Below are 21,442 nucleotides of genomic sequence, written 5' to 3'. Positions count from 1 at the left end.
AAAAAAACAGGCCCTGGGGCGCCTGGGTGGCGCAGTCGGTTAAGCGTCCGACTTCAGCCAGGTCACGATCTCGCGGTCCGTGAGTTCGAGCCCCACGTCGGGCTCTGGGCTGATGGCTTGGAGCCTGGAGCCTGCTTCCGATTCTGTGTCTCCCTCTCTCTCTGCCCCTCCCCCGTTCACGCTCTGTCTCTCTCTGTCCCAAAAAAAATCAATAAACGTTGAAAAAAAAAAAAAAACAAAAAAAACAGGCCCTGATTTAACTCTGTTCTAATAACACAAAAGAATAGGGTAGCTATCCAGTTAAGAACCAGCACTCAGAGTTACCCATTATTTTAAAGTCAGCTTTCAATTATCAATTGCAATTTTTAATACAAGGTCAGCCTAATCCTAAAACTCTATGTATTGTTAAGAACTAAAACTAAATCTAATCTAAGTGAAAAATGAGTATTAGGAATGTAAATATACCACAACTGCTAAAAATAAGCTTATAAGGTACACAAGAAAATAAACAAATAGGCTTTTGGATTACCTATTATTCCAAGTTCCCTTTTCTCTTTTTCTCACTATAGACAGATACTGGTTTATTATTAGAGACAAGTTACAAAAGCCAGTAACATTTTTTTAAGTAAAAGGATCCTGCTTAGGGTTCAGTTGGTTAAGCATCTGACTTCGGCTTAGGTCATGTTCTCATGGTTTGTGGGTTTGAGCCCCAGGTCAGGCTCTGTGCTTACAGCTCGGAGCCTGGGGCCTGCTTCGGATTCTTTCTCCCACCCTCTCTCTGTCCCTCCCCCGCTTACGTGCACACATGTGTGTTCTCTATCTCTAATAAGTAAATAAATAAACATTACAATTAAAAAAAAAAAAAAGGATCCCACTTAAAGCCTGTTACAATCAATATGTAAAACTGTAGTTTGGCCTTACCAAATATTAATTATGTTCTATATTTTTTGCTAATGAGCCTTTAAATTACAAATATCTTTGTTCTAATGGGTTCTGCAAACCCATAATAAGAGGGCTACATTTTTTTTTTAGCAGAAGAAGAAATAATGTGAACAGAAATTTATAGATTTTTCCCTCCAACAGAAACGGGTAAGATGTGATAAGAAACAAGTTAGCAAAATATATTATATTAATAATAATGTCCCTTTCTTGTTAAACAATCTTTTTTCACTTGTTCTTACCTCTTTTTTTAAAAAAAAACCTGCATTGGGGCGCATGGGTGACTCAGTCGGTTGAGCGTCTGACTTTGGCTCAGGTCATGATCTTACCACCCGTGAATTTGAACCCCGCGTTGGGCTCTGTGCTGACAGCTCAGAGCCTGGAGCCTGCTTCAGATTCTATGTCTCCCTCACTCTCTGCCCCTTCCCTGCTCATGCTCTGTCTCTATCTCAAAAATAAATAAACATTAAAAAATTTTTAAAAATTAAAAATTAAAAAAAATTTTAAAACCTGCATTATTTTTTTAAATTTTCTTAATGTTTATTTATTTTTGAGAGAGAGACAGAGACAGAGCCCAAGCAGGGGAGGGACAAAGTGAGAGGGAGACACAGAATCTGAAGCAGGCTCCAAGCTCTGAGCTGTCAGCACAGAGCCCGACGTGGGGCTCGAACTCACAAGCTATGAGATCATGACCTGAGCTGAAGTTGAATGCTTAAACGACTGAGCCACCCAGGCACCCCCAAAAATATCTGCATTATTAACAGAAACAACATCTATGGGTATTGCACCCTTAATGGAAATTCCTTGAGGAACATAACCTCATAAAAATAAAAATAAAAAACTTGTTAGGTATTTGACGTGTTCACACGAGCATTGTTTAATCTCACACAGCCTCATGAAACAAACAGTATTAGAAGCTCCATGCTGCACAGCCACCAATATTTATTACACACATGCACAGTGTCTAGGTGACAAGGATTTAAAAATAAGACAGCATCCGATGTGCTTTAGAACACACAGTCTGGTCAGGATAAATCAATAATAGATGTAGATGACAATTAAATGGGAGAAGAGCCCATGAGAAATCTCAGACTCTCAAGTCGAGTGAGCCAGCCCTTTGCCCAAGGGCACAAAGACCGTAACCAACAGAGTGGAAATCTGACTCTGCACCCTTTCCACTCCCCATCACCCAATGGATTCTATTCCCACAGAGTATGTAGCAATACCGAAGGACAATGACAGGTGAGAAAGTAATGTTTGGCTGTTCTTAGTGAACACAAAGCAGCAGATTGTTACAAAGCCAAACCCAGACTGAGTTACTAAGTCCCTGGAAGTCTATCAAAACCCTAGTTCTCTAATTTCTAATTTCACAGATAAATGTACTCACTTCTTCTGCCAATTCACCTAAATAGTACACAAATCCTAGAACAAAGCAGTGTTAAAAAGGTGGAAAAATATAAAAGGCACATGATCTACCACCATGATGATTAACAGACATTCTAATGCCAGTATCTAAGACTTATTTTTCAAAATAACTTACATGGAACACAAGTTTGAGTATGTATGCATATGCATGCACATGCGCGCGCGCGCGCACACACACACACACACACACACACACACACACACACACAGAGGCATGCACGCACCACGCAAAAAAGGAAACGGCATTTGTAGGTTGATTCAAGTTTAAGGTTATATTGCAAGTGATTATACTCTGAAAGCCATGAAAGCCAGAATTGAGAAGTTTCATATTTACTTAACCATGCTTTTTTATTCCTTTCTCTTATTCAATATTTAGTATGTAAATTCTTTAAGCCCAATAAATCAAAGTACTTCCCACTCAGCGCCTTCAACTTCTGCTTGACTACCCCTTATGACCTCACAATTAGTCTCTGGATATTAAAATGCATACACACGGTGAAGATTGTGATTTCAAAGTATTTTAGGTCATAAGTTGCTCTACCAAATGGGAACAGAATTAAAAGCCACTCCAAAAAAAATGATCTAAGGTAATAAAAAATTTATACTTCAAAAAATGTCTGTACCAATTAACAGAAATATTTATTAGGTGCGTCATAATTTTCAAGTGAAGTCTCAGACTCAAAGTTTGATGAGTGTCATTCTGCTGAAGGTTAATAACCATACCATCTTTTTACCAAATAATGAAACCCAACTTCCTGCCTCATTACTACATTTTTAAACAACACTGCAACATACAAAACTGCTATGTAATATGCTCAAGTTACTGGCATTTAAATTAATGTTTAATCTCTTCTTTTAATTCCCAGTCTTTAATCATTTTTCTTTTCTGGTTACCTTACAAAGAAATTCATTTAATTTTTTTTTAATATTTATTTATTTTTGAAAGACAGAGAGAACATGAGCGGAGGAGGGGCAGAGAGAGAGGGAGACACAGAATCCGAAGCAGGCTCCAGGCTCTGAGCTGTCAGCACAGAGCCCGACGTGGGGCTCGAACTCACAAACCACGAGATCACGACCTGAGCCGAAGCCGGATGCTTAACCGACTAAGCCACCCAGGCGCCCCAAGAAATTCATTTTAGACATGGTTTTTCAAATATGCTATTTATTCCTCATAAATAGGCCACTTTCATACACAATTACAATTTAATGATATACCAGGATTCCTAGATTTCTAAATAAACTTCCATATTGGTTTTTATTTACAGATAGTAAACTAATTTTTAAAAACCAAATTCAGGGGCACCTGGGTGGCTCAGTCGGTTAAGCGTCCAACTTCGGTTCAGGTCATGATCTCACGGTCCGTGGGTTCGAGCCCCGCGTCGGGCTCTGTGCTGACAGCTCAGAGCCTGGAGCCTGCTTCAGATTCTGTGTCTCCATCTTTCTCTGACCCTCCCCTGTTCACTCTGTCTCTCTCGGTCTCAAAAATAAATAAATGTTAAAAAAAAAAAAATTTTTTAAATAAATAAATAAAAACCAAATTCAAATTGCTAGCAATGTAAAACTAATGTGAAACTATATTAATACACACTTTTAAAGAATACGAAAAATTAGTTACCGTATTTATAATTTCTGAATGGTGGTGGCAGGCTGGTCCTCAAAGGAATATCTATAAAAGAAATATTATTTTTATTATATTCAAATAGACACTCATAGTATATGCATAGTCTTTTGCTCTGTTCTCCTAGACCTCCAGACTAAGCTACTTTGAAAAGGTCAATAGAACACAAAATGAAGCTAACATGCCACCAAAATCCAAAGGTCACCTAAAATAATGGAACCACTGAGAAGATGTTGAGCCGTTATTAGCTGAACTAAGAATTCAGCAACGTTCTTAAATGCACTGGCATTTTATTCAAAACAACAGCATCTATGCACATTTGAAATATATAGCATTCATGTGTGAGGTAGTATTTTCTATACAGTCGATGTTAGTTTAGCATATGACCCCTTCAGGGTCTTTGGCCAATAGTGGAAACCAATGATCTAGAACAGTCTTATTACTCTTCCCAAAATTCAGACAACCTACAATATAACTACTCTACCTCAGCAAAGAATGCAAAAAAAAAAAAAAAACAAAAAACTAAATATTCTTTTTAAAAGAGTATTTCAAATACCAGTATTAGTTTTCATTAATAACATCTGATGCTACAATACCTACAGAGGGCAATCTGATATCAAAATTACACATGCATATACCCTTTGATCTAGCAATTCCACTTGGAGAATTGATCACAGAGATACACTTTGCACACTCTGCACACGTGTTCAATATGACACATATACCAGGATACTAACTGTAGCACTGGTTGCAATAGCAAATGCTTAGGAAAATCCAAAGAAATGTCCTCCAGTGGGGGGGCTTTGCAAATAAATTATAATATGCCCAAACAATGAGACATAGTTTTCAATTGTACAAAAAAACAAAAGAGGCCAAGAAAGCACTCTACTAATATAAGATATTCAAGATATGTTAAAGGTAAAGAAAGCATAAGGCTGACCATTATTTTTCAAGTAAGCCACATTTTGAGTAAAATGGGGGAAAAATAAGAATATATGTTTGTAACAACCCTAAAATTTGTATGGAACCACAAAAGACCCCAACTAGCCAAAGTAATGTTGAAAAAGAAAACCAAAGCGGGAGGCATCACAATCCCAGACTTTAGCCTCTACTACAAAGCTGTAATCATCAAGACAGCATGGTATTGGCACAAAAACAGACACTCAGATCAATGGAATAGAATAGAGAACCCAGAAGTTGACCCACACATGGATGGCCAACTAATCTTTGACAAAGCAGGAAAGAGTATCCAATGGAAAAAAATCTCTTTAGCAAATGGTGCTGGGAGAACTGGACAGCAACATGCAGAAGAATAAAACTGAACCACTTTCTTACACCATACACAAAAATAAACTCAAAATGGATGAAAGACCTAAATGTGAGACAGGAAACCATCAAAACCCTAGAGGAGAAAACGGGCAACAACCTCTTTAACCTCAGCCACAGCAATTTCTTGCTCAACACGTCTCCAAAGGCAAGGGAATTAAAAGCAAAAATGAACTATTGGGACCTCATCAAAATAAAAACCTTCTGCACAGCAAAGGAAACAATCAACAAAACTAAAAGGCAACTGACGTAATGGGAAAAGGTATTTGCAAATGACATATTGGATAAAGGGTTAGTATCCAAAATCTATAAAGAACTTATCAAACTCAACACTCAAAAAACAAATAATCCAGTGAAGAAATGGGCAAAATAGACACTTTTCCAAAGAAGACATCCAGATGGCCAATAGACACATGAAAAAATGCTCAACATCACTCATCATCAGGAAAATACAAATCAAAACCACAATGAAATACCACCTTACACCTATCAGAATGACTAACATGAACAACTCAGGCAACAACAGATGTTGGCAAGGATGCAGAGAAAGAGGCTCTGTTTTACACTGCTGGTGGGAATGCAAACTAGTATAGCCGCTATGAAAAATCGTATGGAAATTCCTCAAAAAGTTAAAAATAGAATTACCCTATGACTCAGCAATTGCACTAGTAGGTATTTATCCAAGGGATACAGGTATGCTGTTTCGAAGGGGCACATGCACCCCAATGTTTATAGCAGCACTATCAACAATAACCAAAGTATGGAAAGAACCCAAAGGTCCATCAATGGATGAATGGATAAAGAAGATATGGTATATATATACAACGGAGTATTACTCAGCAATCGAAAAGAATGAAATCTTGCCATTTGCAACAACATGGATGGAACTAGAGGGTATTACGCTAAGCGAAGTAAGTCAGTCAGAGAAGGACAAATATCATATGACTTCACTCGTATGAGGACTTTAAGATACAAGACAGATGAACATAAGGAAAGGGAAGCAAAAATAATATGAAAACAGGGAAGGGGACAAAACATAAGAGACTCTTAAATATGGAGAACCGAGGGTTGCTGGAGGGGCTGATGGGGTAAATGGTGAAGGGGCATCAAGGAAGACACATGTTGGGATGAGCACTGGGTGTTATACATAGGAGATGAATCACTGGAATCTACTTCTGAAAATATTATTGCACTATGTTATATGCTAACTAACTTGGATGTAAATTATAAATGAATAAATAAATAAAATTTTAATCATGAAGAAAAAAGAATTAGCGTTGGATGCTATTTTCACTGTGGTCTTCTATTTTCTACTGCAATCTTTATTTTTTTATTCTGCTTACTTTGGTTTTCATTTTTCTTTTTCTAGTCTCTTAACATAGAAGCTAAAATCATTGATTTGCGATCTCTTCTCTAATTTAGGCACTTCTAGTCCTATAAACATTCCTCTAAGTAGTGTTTTACCTGCTTCCCATAAATTTTGCAAAGTTGTGCATTCATTTTTTTTCAGTTCACAATACTGCGTCTTTTGACCTCTGCTTTTGCACGTAGGTTATTCAGAAGTATGCTAATATCTGGTTTCCAAATATTTTGGAATTTTCCAGAGATACTTGTTATTGATTTCTCACCTAATTCCACCATAGTCAAAAAAAAAAAGCCTACGTTGTACGAGTTTAATCCTTCTACATTCATCATGACTTGTTTTATGGCTTGCAATATGGTCTCTTGGTATACGTTCTGTGTACACGAGACAGGAATGTGTATTCTGTTGTCCGGTGGAGTGTTCTACAAACGTCAATGTAGCCAATTTAGTCCAATAAGTGTTGTTCGAGTTTTCTGTATCCTTACAGATTCTCTCTGTGTTCCATCAATTATTGAGGGAGCAGTGCTGAAATTTCTCACAATAATTGCAGAATCACCTATTTTTCTTTGCAGATCTGTTAGCTTTGACCTCATACATTTTTGAAGTTCTGTCGTCAGGTGCCTAAACATTTAGAATCCTTATGTCATCTTAATCGGTGTCTTACCATTATCAAATGAGAGTCTTTATCCCCAGCAATATTCTTAACTCTGGATTCTACTTTATCTGATATCAGTTTTCTTTTGATTAGTATCAGCATGGTATAACTTCTTTGTCCTTTTACCTTTAACTGATTTTTATCTTTATATTTAAAGTGCATGCCCTGGGACACCTGGGTGGCTCAGTCAGTTGAACGTCCGACTTCAGCTCAGGTCATGATCTCACGGCTTGTGGGTTTGAGCCCCGCGTCAGGCTGTGTGTTGACAGCTCAGCGCCTGGAGCCTGCTTCGGATTCTGTGTCTCTCTCTCTCTCTCTCTCTCTCTCTCTCTGCCCCTCTCCCACTCACTCTCTGTCTCTAAAAAATAAATAAAAACAGTAAAAAAAAAAAAAACAAATAAAGTGCATGCCTTATTGGTAACACATAATTTAGGACTGCCTGTTATGTCTGTCTTTTAATTAGGGAGTTCAGACCATTTACATTTAATGTGATTACTGATATGATTGGATTGAAATCTACCACTTTGCTATTTGGGTTTGGTTTTGTCCATCTGTAATTTCCTCTTCTACATTCTTTTGACAAATGGCTCTCTGACAATTTTTTATGATTCCATTTTAACCCTTTTGTTTGCCTATTATCTATAACTCAGGTAACGTGTGTGTGCCCGAACATGTGGTTGCTCTAAGATTTGCAGTAAACATCTTTAACTTACCAGTCTACCTCCAAGCGACACTGTAACACTTTATAGAGAGTGAAAGAATCTTACGCTTCCAGGGGCACCTGGGTGGTTCAGCCTGTTGAGCAACTGACTTTGGCCCAGGTCATGAAGTCACGGTTCATGAGTTCAAGCCCCGCATCTGGCTCTGTGCTGACAGCGCAGAGCCTACTTTGGATTCTGTCTCTCTCTCTCTCTGCCCCTCCCCGGCTTGTGTGCACTCTCTCTCTCTCAAAAATAAACAAACATTAAAAAAAAAAAGAGGACCACCCAGGTGGCTCAGTTGGTTAAGCATCCAACTTCCGCTCAAGTCATGATCTCACGATTCATGGGTTCGAGCCCTGCATTGGGCTCTGTGCTGACAGCTCAGAGCCTGGAGCCTGCTTCACATTCTATGTCTCACCTCTCTGTCCCTCCCGCACTCGCACTCTGTCTCTGTCTCTCTCTCTCTCAAAAATAAACACTGCAGAAATGTTTTAATAAAAAAAATTAAAATAAAAAGGATCTTATGTTTCTATTTCTCCCCTCCTAGGCCTTGTACTAGTTCTGTCATATATTTTCCATAAACGCCACAACATGGTTAGTGTTTTTCTTTATGTGATGAAACATATTTTAAGAAAATTTTTTAAATAAGGGAAAAAAAGCCTTTCATATTGACCCATGTTTACCATCTCCAATAGTCTTCATTTCTTTGTGTGCCTCCAAATTTCCATCTGGTATCATTTTCCTTCTGTTGGAAGAAGGCCCTTTAACATTTCCCGTAGTTGATGTTTCCTGGTGATGGTCTCTTTCAGCTTCTGTACGTCTAAAAAGTCTTTCTTATGCCTCCATTTCTGAAAGATGGGAATAGAATCCTAGATTGACTTTCTGTCTTTCAATACTTTAAAGATGTCGCTCCGCATCTTCTGACATGCACTCATTCTGATGAGAAGTCTGTGTCTTTCCTCTTTGTTCCTCCTTATATAATGTGTTCTTTTTTTTGGCGGGGGGGGGGGGGGGGGGGCTGTTTTTAAACTTTCTCTTTATCACCAGCTATAAGCGATTTCATTATATATGCTTTGGTATAGCTTTCTTCATTCTTCTTTTGCTTGGGATTTGTTGAACTGCTTGAATATGTGGGTTTATAGTTTTCATCACATTTGTAAAATTTTCGACCATCATTTCTTCCAATACATCTTCTGTCCCCCTGTCCCAGCTCCCCTCTTCATGGTCTCCAATTACACGTATATCTAGCTAATGGCAGCTGCCCCACCCCTCCCTACCGCTCTATTTATTTTTCTTTCGGGTTTTTTTCTATGCTTTATTTTAGACTGTTTTTGTTGCTTTGTTTTCAGTTTTTTTTTTTTTTTCAACGTTTATTTTTGGGACAGAGAGAGACAGAGTATGAACGGGGGAGGGGCAGAGAGAGAGGGAGACACAGAATCGGAAACAGGCTCCAGGCTCTGAGCCATCAGCCCAGAGCCTGACGCGGGGCTCGAACTCACGGACCGCGAGATCGTGACCTGGCTGAAGTCGGACGCTTAACCGACTGCGCCACCCAGGCGCCCCACTTTGTTTTCAGTTTAAGAATCTTTTCTTCTGCATCTGATCTACATGTTAATCCTATTCGGTGAATATCCATCTTAGACATTGTAGTTTTCATCTCTAGTTCAATTTGGGATTTTTTTCTTTTCATATCTTCCATTGCTAACATGTTCAACTGTCCGTCTACCTTCCTGAACATTTGCAGTATAGTTATAATAATTTTCAACTGTCCTTGTCTACTAATTCTGTCATCTGCAGCATTTCTGGGCTGGTTTTACTGGATTGATTTCTCTCCTAATTATGGGTCATATTTTCTCACTTCTTTGCATGCCTGGTAAGTTCTGATTTGATTCAGGTCATTGTGAATTTTATCTTGTTGAGTGCTGGATATTTGTGTGTTTCTATGAACATCCTGAGCTTTGTTAAACTACTTGGAAACTTAGATCCTTTCGAGTCTTGCTTTCGAGCTTTGTCAGGTGAGAGCAGAGCGGAATTTACTCTAGGGCTCATTTTGCCTTACAATTTCAGCAATACCCCTTTAGGTACTCCGCCTGATAACCTGTGAATTACAAGCTCTTCCATTCTGGCTGGTGTGGAGAAAATAAAAAAAAAACAAAAAAAAAACTATTCTCAGGCCTGTTTGAGCTCTGAGCATGCTGCCTTCTGCTTCCTTCAGATTGTTCTTCACCTTGACTTCCGGTAGTTTCCTTATACCCTTGTGCTGACTGTATTCAACTGAAGACACATGCTCTGCAAATCTTCAGAGCATTCCCTTTGCACAGCCCTCTCCGTTCCAGGTCTCTGTCCTATGAAGTCTCCAGGCTCCCCTCCAGTGTGCCAGCTGTTGAGCTGAACTCATGGAACTCACCAAGTTCTACCTGCTCTGTAGCCTACAGACTCCCTCCAGGTGGTAAGGTGGCACAATCACAGCGGTCACCTTGTTTGCTTCCCCTATCCCAGGGACTACTGTCTTATGCTGCCTGATGTCCGGTATCTGAAAACCACTGTTGCATAAATTTTGCACAGTTTGGTTTTTTGTTTTTGTTTTTTTTTTTAGTTGTTCCAGGCAAGAGTGAGTTCAGTTCCTGTTGCTCACCTTAGCTGAAAGGAAAAGTCTGGGGCCTACCTATTACATTCTGAAAAGGATGTCCAACTTTACACAGAGTTTTTTCTTTTATCTTTCCTCACCTTTGAACTTAACTTTGAGACCTAATGAACTTTTACAGGAGAATCTGGGATTACAGAATGAATTCTGCAAAAATTAATTTAATATTTCATTATTGGAAAGTTGATGAGAAGGTAACCACTAACTTTCCTCATTCACTTAGGTCTCCATGAAAGGCATCCATAGAAAAATTAATAAGCAAAATAAGGCAACTTAATAAATATACTGCTGGCAGTTAGGATGCCCCCCAAAGAAGTCTGACGTGTTAAAACATACATTTCAATATAAAAATCAATAAAGTCTCAAAAATTATTAAAATATCAACAGGCAATAAAATAATTCTTTACCTCATAGTAAAGGCTATAAAAATAGAAGGAGTACAGTTTGTAACTTATTTTTAGACTTTTGGGAAAGCACAAACACCTAAGGGAAAGAAGTGACCAGTTCAAGGACTAATCAGTATAAGCAAGAACAGCAAACACCCACCATTAATCAGAATAATGTCCAATATTATAACTTAACAAGGGGTCCTGTCTATATAATAGTAAGATTCCAAGGTTCAGTTCTATCGAGATGCTATTCATTTTAATTATGAAATACTCTAAACATAAAAAGTGTGGAGAATGGAAAATTCCTTTAACCCACCAACCAAATTTAACATACTGTCATGACTGCTTCAGATCCTTTTCTATTTTTTATGAAATAAAACAATATAGATACAGCTGAAACCTGTCTTTCCCTAGTCCCCTTATCTCTCCTTTCCTAGAAGTAAGCACTAACTGCCCCTAACTTATCATATCCCCTATGTTGTTATACTCTCATTCTATAAGTCACAGCCACAGAATACAGAGTGTTATTTTGTGTTTTAAGTTTATAGAGTTCAGAATTTAAACTAAAGAATCTAGGGGCACCTGGGTGGCTCAGTCAGTTAAGATCCGACTTCAGCTCAGGTCATGATCTCGCAGTTCGTGGATTCGAGCTCCATGTGGGGCTCTGTGCTGACAGCTCAGAGCCTGGAGCCTGCTTCAGATTCTGTGTCTCCCTCTCTCTCTGCCCCTCCCCTGCACGTGCTCTGTCTCTCTCTCAAAAAATGAATAAACATTTAAAAAAATTAAACTGAAGGATCTACAGTATATTTTTTAGTACAAACTAGAAAGCATCACCTCAACATAGTGTTGAAGGACGAGTCTCTTTGTGACAAGGTGATAATGTGCTGTGACTATGCTACTACAAAATTACCCTGTTCCTTTCTAAAAAAAAAAAGGGGGGGGGGGACCAGGGGACTGCTTCTTTACAGCAGCATGTGAAATAATAAATGTAGAAAGAATCACACAGTAAGAAAAATCCTGATTTCTAGCAATATCAGCGATTCAGATAAGGATCTCTGGTAAATACTAAGACTGCTGGAAACAAGATATGTATATGGTCTCAATGTTTATCACTCCATACGCTACTTATTAATTAGAAAGATACTTTTACAACAGAGAAATCCAGCAGCCAGTGCCTTAACCAAATGACTGAAATTTGTATGACCAGTAACAGGACAAAGCAACATCAAGCGCTCTCGGATATGATGCAAACAAGAATGAGTCACCTCCATCGGAGGTCAGCAAACTATTTATGTAAAGGCCAGCTTGTCAACATTTTAGCTTTTGTGAGCCACACGGTCTCTGTCACAGCCATGGCTGTGTTCCAATAAACTTCGTTTACAGAATCAGGTGGCAGCAGGTGGCAGGTCAGACTTAGCTTGTCGTAGCTTGTCCACCTGCAACCTAGGCGGTAATCCTGCCAAAAATGTTTAACCTGAATCTGATCATGAGAAAACAATCAAATAAATCTAGATTAAAAAAATCAATATAGTGACAGATAAAAGGTGGGGGAGGCTGCTCCAGATCAAAAGGAATTAAGAAGACATGGTGTGCCAAGAAAAGACACAATGGAACCTGAGATACATGCTTCTAAATGAAAGAAACCAGTCCGCCAAGACTATATATTGTGTAAGTCTAAGTACATGATATCCTGGAAAAAGCAAAACTAGAGGCATTAAAGGAATCAGTGGTTGCCTGCGGCTTGTGGGGGAGGATGAGCAGGCAAACTGTGGGGGATTTTTACGGTGGTGAAACTATTCTGTATAACAGTGTCACGGTGGCTACACAACATTAGTCATCTGTTGAAGCCCACAGAACTTTAGGGCACAAAGAGTGAGCTTGAATGTGTGCAAAGTGAAAAACCACCATTTAGGAGGGCAGAAAAACATTGCAGATAGTGACCAAAGAATCCAGCTGCATTGCAACTGTATGAAGCAACCTTCCTGAAGGCAGTGAAAGAAAGGCTGCTGATCTAATTAACCGTGGCAATGAAGAGATTCTTGTAAGACTAAGGCAAAAGGAGCTGCACAAAAGCACTGTGCTCTAGTTAATATCAAGTTGCTTCCCAGAGGGTATAGATGAAAAACTCTGATACTGCTAGACATGTAAACTGGAATTAAAGAATTAAGTAAGTGGATGGCAGAGGATGGGAGCCAGAGTTCTCATTCTTGGAGTGGAAACACAAATCCGCCAGGAGAGGAAGGTAGAAGGAGACATGTTGGGATGGACTGGAAAACATCAGGAAGGACTCATGTTTACCACATAGATACAGATGGTGACATGAAAACACTTGGGGATGTGTGTATGCGCACAGGTTGCCCTTTCAGCGGAGAGAGCTTTATTTTTGTTTGTTTTTAATATTTATATATTTTTGGGAGAGACAGACTGTGAGTGAGGGAGAAGCAGAGAGACAGGGAGACACAGAATCCGAGGCAGGCTCCAGGCTCTAAGCTGTCAGCACAGAGCCCGACGTGGGGCTTAAATTCACAAACCATGAGATCATGACCTGAACCGAAAGTCGGACGTTCAACCCACTGAGCCAACCAGGTGCCCCCCAGCTGAGAGAGCTTTAAAGAACAATACCCCAGGACTAATGACCACACCCAGATCTGCGTTCAGGAACCAGGGATCCTTTGAGAAATGGCTGATTCTGGGACAGGGACAGGAAATCTACACAATGAGCCTGAAGCATCTTATAGCACCAGAAAGTAAGAAAGTACTCAAAACACACATACACACAGAGATGGTATACGAGGGATGAAGGAGTTCTGAACTGCAAGTCTGGACAAACCCTCCACAGCTTTTTTCTGTTTTGTGGGTGAAATGATTTTACATTTAGAAGGTCTCACATGTTACAAAATATTTAAATGCTTCCAAATCAAAGATTAACTAAAAGGTCTTATATTAGCTAGATAGCTGGTTTGGACACTATTCTGAATCTAGAAAGTCATCTATATAAGGTAGTACATACAGTACCTCTGTGATCGGAATATCTGAATAACATCCATCCCCCATATGTTAATAACAGATTTTATTTTATTTTATTTTATTTATATACTCATACATAAATATAATCTTCTGTATTTATATACTTATTTATAAATAAATGAGCTTATATTTACTGCATTTATATAACTTTAGGTTTTAATAGCATGATGTTGTGGAACAGTGATTGTCAATGGAGAATGAATCCAATTTAACCAAAGTTCCTTGGCTGAGGGAGAAATACAGACAGACAAGGCAGGAGACTAGATGAAGGATGGCAAAAAAGTGAAGAACAGTTAGAAAGGCAAGAAGTCATCTAAAATAACCCCAAAAGATCACGGCATGCCTGGGTGGCTCAGTCGGTTAAGCATCCGACTTCGGCTCAGGTCATGATCTCATGGCTAGTGAGTTCGAGCCCTGCATCAGGCTCTGTGCTGATGGCTCAGAGCCTGGAGCTTCGGATTCTGTGTCTCCCTCTCTTTTTGCCCCTCTCCGACTCTCACTCTCTCTCTCTAAAACATGAATAAACATTTAAAAAAATGTTTTAAATAACCCCAAGAGATCATTCATCACAATGACCACTTTTGGCTGTGTGCAAAATTCACTGTGCCACGGTGGCAAACCTCTCTGCTTGCTGTCCGTGTTCAAAACGCGAGCGCAAGGTGAACTCCATGCAAAGACTCACTGACAGTGGGTCCATTTAGCTCAGAGATCCCACCTCAGCAAGTGAGGCAGGAGAACAGAAAGGAGGCAACTTAGCGCGGTGTTTAAGAGCACACGCTGTACAGTTAAACTGCCTGTGTCGAATTGCAGCTTTGGCTTTTATTAGCCACGTCACCGCAGGCAAGTTTGTTAACCTCTCTGTCCCTCAGCTGGTTCACGTGTAAGATGAGGACATAACCGATCCCACTTTAGAAGGATTCTGTGAGGATGAAATGAGATCACCTAGTTAGTTTAAGCTCCGAGCACAGGACCACATACAAAGTCGGTTATCATTATTACTTGAAAAATTTCCCAGAAATAAACTCTTTGGTCTTCGTCACATACAACACTGTAAAAGGTAGACAGGTGGCCCAACGACCTTTCAGAGAGGTTCCACAGTGCTTCCAATCGGATAGGCTTGGGCACAGAGCCCACACCCCAAAAGTTCACCTTTTAGAGTCCCACCCGCACGTGTCCTACCCACACAACTAAAACAAGCAGTGGCCATGTTGTTACTAACACGGGTAAAAGATGTGGGAAGGCACGGCCGAGCACCGAGCTGTGATCGGTACTGCTGCTCTACCGGAGAAGGCGTCCTAGGGTACCTAGAAGGAGAAGAGTACAGTGACCCCGGGGGGACTATGTCTCTTCCTGCCACTGCAGCAGGCTGAAGATCACACCTCATTCTCAAGGACTTCAGGAAGAACCTATCCTGCACCGTACCAAGAACATCAGAGCGCTTACAAGGTCAACACTAAGAAACGCTGTCAGCCATAACACACAGACAGGTTTTAAAGTAAGCAATGTAGGGGTTTGTTTTTACTTCAAAACCCAAATATGCTTTTTGGTGTTATCTTTTCCAAAAGCAGGACATTCTGCAACTGGCAATATCTTAGTGCCAACTCTCAACTCCCCAAGAATTAAGAACACAGCAACAACAACAACACATACTCTATACGTCAGCCTGTAGTTACTTTCACGAACAATTATGTTCTCATGAAATCTTTCACAGTCACTACAAAGCCAACTGACTGGTCTGTCTTCTGTATATGTTGCCCACCTTGACCTATACAGGTAATACTGAGTAGTAAAACTACCAAAATTAGAGGTCGGGGGAAATGTGAGGGAGAAGAGTTGAGAAGATTTACAAAGTCAATCAGGAAGTACAATGTCAAGAATTCACCACATTTTGGATTTGGAGCATGTGCTCTAGGCTCAGACCCAGACTGATGGAAGAAGGCCCCCTGAGTGGAGACCGCTGATCCCGAAGAGGCTGGTCTGCCAGATGCCTGGCCTTGCCCAGAGTCTGACCACATCTGGCATGTTCCGGGACAGGGCCAGCTGGGACTCCATCCCAGGCTGCGGGGGGAGGGGGAGGATATGGAAAAATGAATCAACCTGCACTGCAGTCCTGACTGGTGTCCTCATCTGTGTGAGACAACATGTGTGTTCAGAGCAGTGAGGGATAAATAAAATACTGATGATGGTGGGGAAAAAAAAAAAAAAGGAATTTACCACCTTTTAGAAACTTAGCTATATACATTTCCACTGCATATATATAAACCAAGATACTGGTTTTGCAATATCATTCTCCAGTAACGGAATCAGAGCTCCTCAGAGAGATAGCTGCTTCCAGGGCTGAAGCAGGGAAAGAACAGGACAAGTCTGGGACACCTTGTACCAAAAAAGTTAAGAAGTGCTCAGAGAATGATGGGGACGTGTTAGAAGGGCCTGGGGCCCGATGGAAGGGGCTGTCACCAGCCAAAATGGGGATACCTGGAGCATCAAAATAAATAATGGGGGCGCCTGGGTGGCTCAGTTGGTTGGGCGTCCGACTTCGGCTCAAGTCACGATCTCACGGTTTGTGAGTTCGAGCCCCGTGTCGGGCTCTGTGCTGACAGCTCGGAGCCTGGAGCCTGCTTCAGATTCTGTATCTCCCCCCGTCTCTGTCCCTCCCCTGCTCATGCTCTGTCTGTCTCTCAGTAATGAATAAGTGTTAAAAAAAAATAAAAATAAAAAATAAATTTTTAAAAATTTAAAAAAACCAACAAAATAAATAATGAGAGTAAAGAATTATAATCCTCTGACTAAAGTAAGAATCTGCGAGTCCACAGTGATATGATTAATGATTAAATAAATAAATGGGATGGCGGAGGTGGGGGCTGTTCCTTAGTGGAGAAAAACAACTACCATATGTAAGAGGAAGGACAGAATAGGAAAAATCACCATTTGCCAATTATCATCATAATCACTGATCCCGGCAAGAATCATCAAAGAATGCTAAACTGGTGGATCAAAGTTCGAGAAGTAACAGGATATTCACATGGCTTCAGAATATATCCCTACAAACTACTTTTCGATTACGATTAAAATTTGCAGTGGAGAAACCTGACAGACTCCACTCCAACCAACTGATCAGAGTTACCATTGCCAGTACTGGTGTTGACGGATGGTGGAGCCTCCTGGTGTGATGCACACAGAAGCCTGCATCACATCCGGGACTGCTCTGCCAAACATATCACCTGGTGACTGTGAGAAGACACCAGAAAAATCCAACCCAGATGCACTCTATAAAACAACTGGCCCGTGCTATTCAAAGCTGCCAACATGGGACGCCTGGGTGGCTCAGTCGGTTAAGCGTCCGACTTCGGCTCAGGTCATGTTCTCACGGTTCGTGAGTTCGAGCCCCGTGTCGGGCTCTGTGCTGACACCTCGGAGCCTGGAACCTGCTTCGGATTCTGTGCCTCCCTCGCTCTGTGCCCCTCCCCTGCTCATACTCTGTCTTTCTCTAAAAAATAAATAAACATTAAAAAAAAAAAAAAAAAGCTGCCAACGTGATGAAGACCGCAGACTAAAGGAATCACAATGTCAGGGGAGCCTGGGGGGCTCAGTCGGCTAAGCGTCCGACTTCGGCTCAGGTCATGATCTCATGGTTCGTGGGTTCAAGCCCCACGTCGGGCTCTGTGCTGATAGCTCAGAGCCTGGAGCCTGCTTCACATTCTGTCTGGGTCTCCCTCTCTCTCTGCTCCTTCCCTGCTTACACTCTGTCTCTCTCTCTCTCAAAAAGAAAAATAAACATTAAAAAAAAAAAGTCAGATTAAAGGAATTGAATGTAGCATGTGCCCTTGAATTTTCTTTTGCTGTATTCCAGTGTTAAGTTCCTGATTTTGATCATTGTACTGTAATTATGTACGAGAATTTCTTGCTTTTAGGAAATATACACTTAAATATTTAGAGATAAAGGAGAATCATGTCAGCAATATACTTCTAAATGGTTCAGAAAGAAAAAAATGAAGGGGTAAGTTCAGTAAGAGAGAAAAGGGAGAAAAGGAGACAAAGGTGGGGGGGAGGGGAGGCTAAGGTTAAAAAAAAATGTAACAAACCACTAACATTTCAGGAACCTCCGTGAGAGCATCTAGGAATTCTCTGTCCTATTTTTGAAACTTCTCTGTGTCTGAAATTATGTCAAAGTAAAAAAAAAAAAAAATTAAGTTGGATATAAAGTGATACATTTGTCAAAACTCAGGGAACTGTATGTAATCTGTCCATTACATCATATATAAATTACATTTCGATTAAAATAATAAAAGCTTATTCTAGATGCTTTATCAAATGTTGATGATTGGAACACTTCAGTAATTAAAAACAGGGGTTAGAAACCCATCGAGGTCCTACAAAAAGCCTTCACTGACTTCATGCCTATCGAACGTCAAGCTCAAAATGAAAAACGAACACCAGTTGGTCTGGCTGTCATTTCTGTGATCACACTGACCCACAGCACTCATGATTTTCCGGCTATAAAGACGGAGGCCTGCCACTTTCCGAGCATGCTCCCCATGAGGCCCTCTGTGTGCTCAGCCAGGTAACGCCATGAGCTACGCCGCATTCCCTTGTTAATCAATCTCCAAATCCATAAGCCCACCACAAGCAAACCGAGATCTTAAGTTTTTTTAATTAAAAAAACGGGGGGGGGGGGGGGAGGAAGTAGCACCTGGGTGGCTTGCTCGGTTAAGCATCCAACTCCTGGTTTCAGCTCAGGTCATGATTTCATGGTTTGTGAGTTCGAGCCCCACGTCAGGCTCTGCGCTTACAGTACATACACAGCCTGCTTGGGATTCTCTCTCTTTCTGTCTCCCTCTGTCTCTGCCCCTTCCCTGCAGAGGCTCTCTCTCCCTCTCTCAATTTAAATAAATACACTTTAAAAAAAAAAAAAAAAAGGCGGGAGGGGGAGGAAGAAGCCAAACATGAGGGTAATGATTCCTGAGGAGGGCACACACAATGCCCAAAGAGCCTTGGGAAGATATTCTGGCTGATGCCAAAGCCCAGACCAGGAGCTGGCCTAGCACCTGGGTGAGAATCTAAATTAATATCTTTCAAAGTAGTTTTAAAAGATTACCATCAATATAGTAGTCAACTATTTTTCTCAAAATATTGATAAAATGAAATGATTAAGACATCTCATACCTTGCTTTAGAAATACTATAAATTCCTTTGTAGTTTGGTCCAAATTAACTCCATGATACACTATAGGTTTGAAATTGCGATGCTCAAAAGAACGAATGAGGCGTACTGTAATGGTCACTTCTCTGGAAGCCATGCGGAGAAATTCCTGTGGCGAGGGACATGAGAACAGTCTGAATAACATCCATTCACAATTACCCAACAAGCGTGCATTTCCACCATCAGCTCCAGGGCGCCCGGCCATCGTTCCCACGCTGCATGGTTACTGACGGAGTCCCCAAACCCAGGCCAGATCCCAGGCACCCAAAAGGGTCCCAAGGTTACCCCCATCTGTCCACTGTGACCCTGGACAGCTCTGTCACAGTCACTGATGTCCTGACTGGCACAAAACGAACAGGGCCCAGAGGAACACAAGTGACACAGATGTGTGGGTGCGTGTATGGGAAGAAGTGGGGTTTCCAAATGGACGCATGGCATAGACATGACTGAATGGGATTTGCTGTGCCAGGCGTCCCCTCGCTTGGTCCTGAGACAGAGTCAGCTAACAACACGTCACAGTTTAATCTCACAACTGCTGCCAGATTTCAGTGCTGATTTCATTTTCTGCTGTGGTGTTTTCCCTCTTTCACACTATTGTTTAAGCACGTTCGCCTCATTCTAAAACTACATGCTCGTGCTATGTGCCAGCTGTTAATGTCATCTCTCCTAACTCTATCATCAAACCATGGGGTATTACACTGATTTTTAAAGATGAGGAAACAGACTTGGAGAGACTGCACAAATTGCCCAAGGCCATAAAGCAGGTAAATAATGGAGCCACATTTAATTCCAAACTGATGCCTGAATCGTGGCTCCCTTGTTTACCTGTTCCAAAGTCCATGCTCTCATACACTATCAGAAAATCACACCAAATTATTTCCTCCTCAAAAATCTGCAAAGTTGCTTATGATCTAATGAGAGAATTATGGTCTATTTCTATCCAGTAATAAGTACTCCATGCTTTCAACTCTGCATACAATTTGCAGCCGTAATATACAATTACATTTGGGGAAAAAACAACTGTAATACTACACATTAGACATCTAACCTCCCTAGTAATCAGAGAAATTCAAAATAATGAGATCACTTACTGAACTAACAGACTAAAAAATCTGATAATATCTAGTGTCGGCAAGGGTGTAGAGCAATGAGAATTTAATCAGGAAGGTGGGCATCCCAAACAGGTACACTTTTGGAGACAATCTGGCAATATTTAGTAAAACTGAAGATATATGCTCCTTTCAATCCAGCAATTTCATTCATAGGTACCTGAGGGAACCTCCCAAATATGTGCAAAAGAACATTGTTTATTAATTCCAAAAACTGGAAACAAAATGTCCATCAACAGAAGAGGTAAGTAAACTATGGCATTCGGTGAAACAGTATAGGCACTAAAAATAAATGGACTATACACACCAACATAAATGAATCTCAAAAATATTATGGCAAACGAGGGGCAGCTGGGTGGCTCAGTCGGTTAAGTGTCCAACTCCAGCTCAGGTCATGATCTCACAGTTCGTGGGTTCAAGCCCCGCACAGGGCTCTGTGCTGACAGTGCAGAGCCTGCTTAGGATTCTTTCTCCTTCTCTCCCCATCCGATCCCCACTTGTGCTCTCTCTCTCAAAATAAATAAGTAAACTTTTAAAAATACATATTATGGCAAACAAAAAGAAAGCAAGTTGCTGAAGAGTCAGAGCACATTACCATTTATGCAAAGTTCAAAAACATAGCTTGTTTCCTCAAAAAATTAAAAGTAGACCTACCCTATGACCCAGCAGTAGCACTGCTAGGAATTTACCCAAGGGATACAGGAGTGCTGATGCATAGGGGCACTTGTACCCCAGTGTTTACAGCAGCACTCTCAACAATAGCCAAATTATGGAAAGAGCCTAAATGTCCATCAACTGATGAATGGATAAAGAAATTATGGTTTATATACACAATGGAGTACTACGTGGCAATGGGAAAGAATGAAATATGGCCCTTTGTAGCAACATGGATGGAACTGGAGAGTGTGATGCTAAGTGAAATAAGCCATACAGAGAAAGACAGATGCCATATGTTTTCACTCTTACGTGGATCCTGAGAAACTTAACAGAAACCCATGGGGGAGGGGAAGGAAAAAAAAAAAAAAAAGAGGTTAGAGTGGGAGAGAG

General features: G+C 40.6%; 1 protein-coding gene across 11 annotated transcripts in view; it reads right to left on the bottom strand.

Moving 5' to 3' along the window:
• CC1H2orf76 (chromosome C1 C2orf76 homolog) overlaps positions 1-21,442 on the bottom strand; it is a 74,620-nt gene that overhangs the window by 20,357 nt on the left and 32,821 nt on the right. For 10 of the 11 annotated variants that reach the window (XR_006712802.1, XM_045479544.1, XM_045479536.1 and 7 more), the window contains 2 exons: positions 19,251-19,395; positions 3,980-4,030 (listed from right to left, as the gene is read on the bottom strand). Coding sequence is in view for 10 of the 11 variants with exons in the window: in XM_045479536.1 (XP_045335492.1) it covers positions 3,980-4,030; positions 19,251-19,395 (196 nt within the window). In the remaining variant the exon portion in view is untranslated. Of the gene's footprint in view, positions 1-3,979; positions 4,031-19,250; positions 19,396-21,442 lie in introns of those variants that run through there. The other variant, XM_045479539.1, reaches the window with a different exon arrangement.

Source organism: Leopardus geoffroyi, chromosome C1 (assembly GCF_018350155.1).
Source record: "Leopardus geoffroyi isolate Oge1 chromosome C1, O.geoffroyi_Oge1_pat1.0, whole genome shotgun sequence".
Classification (NCBI taxonomy): domain Eukaryota; kingdom Metazoa; phylum Chordata; class Mammalia; order Carnivora; family Felidae; genus Leopardus; species Leopardus geoffroyi.
The sequence above is the reverse complement of the archived record's forward strand: the minus strand, read 5'-3'. Positions and strand labels throughout refer to the sequence as shown.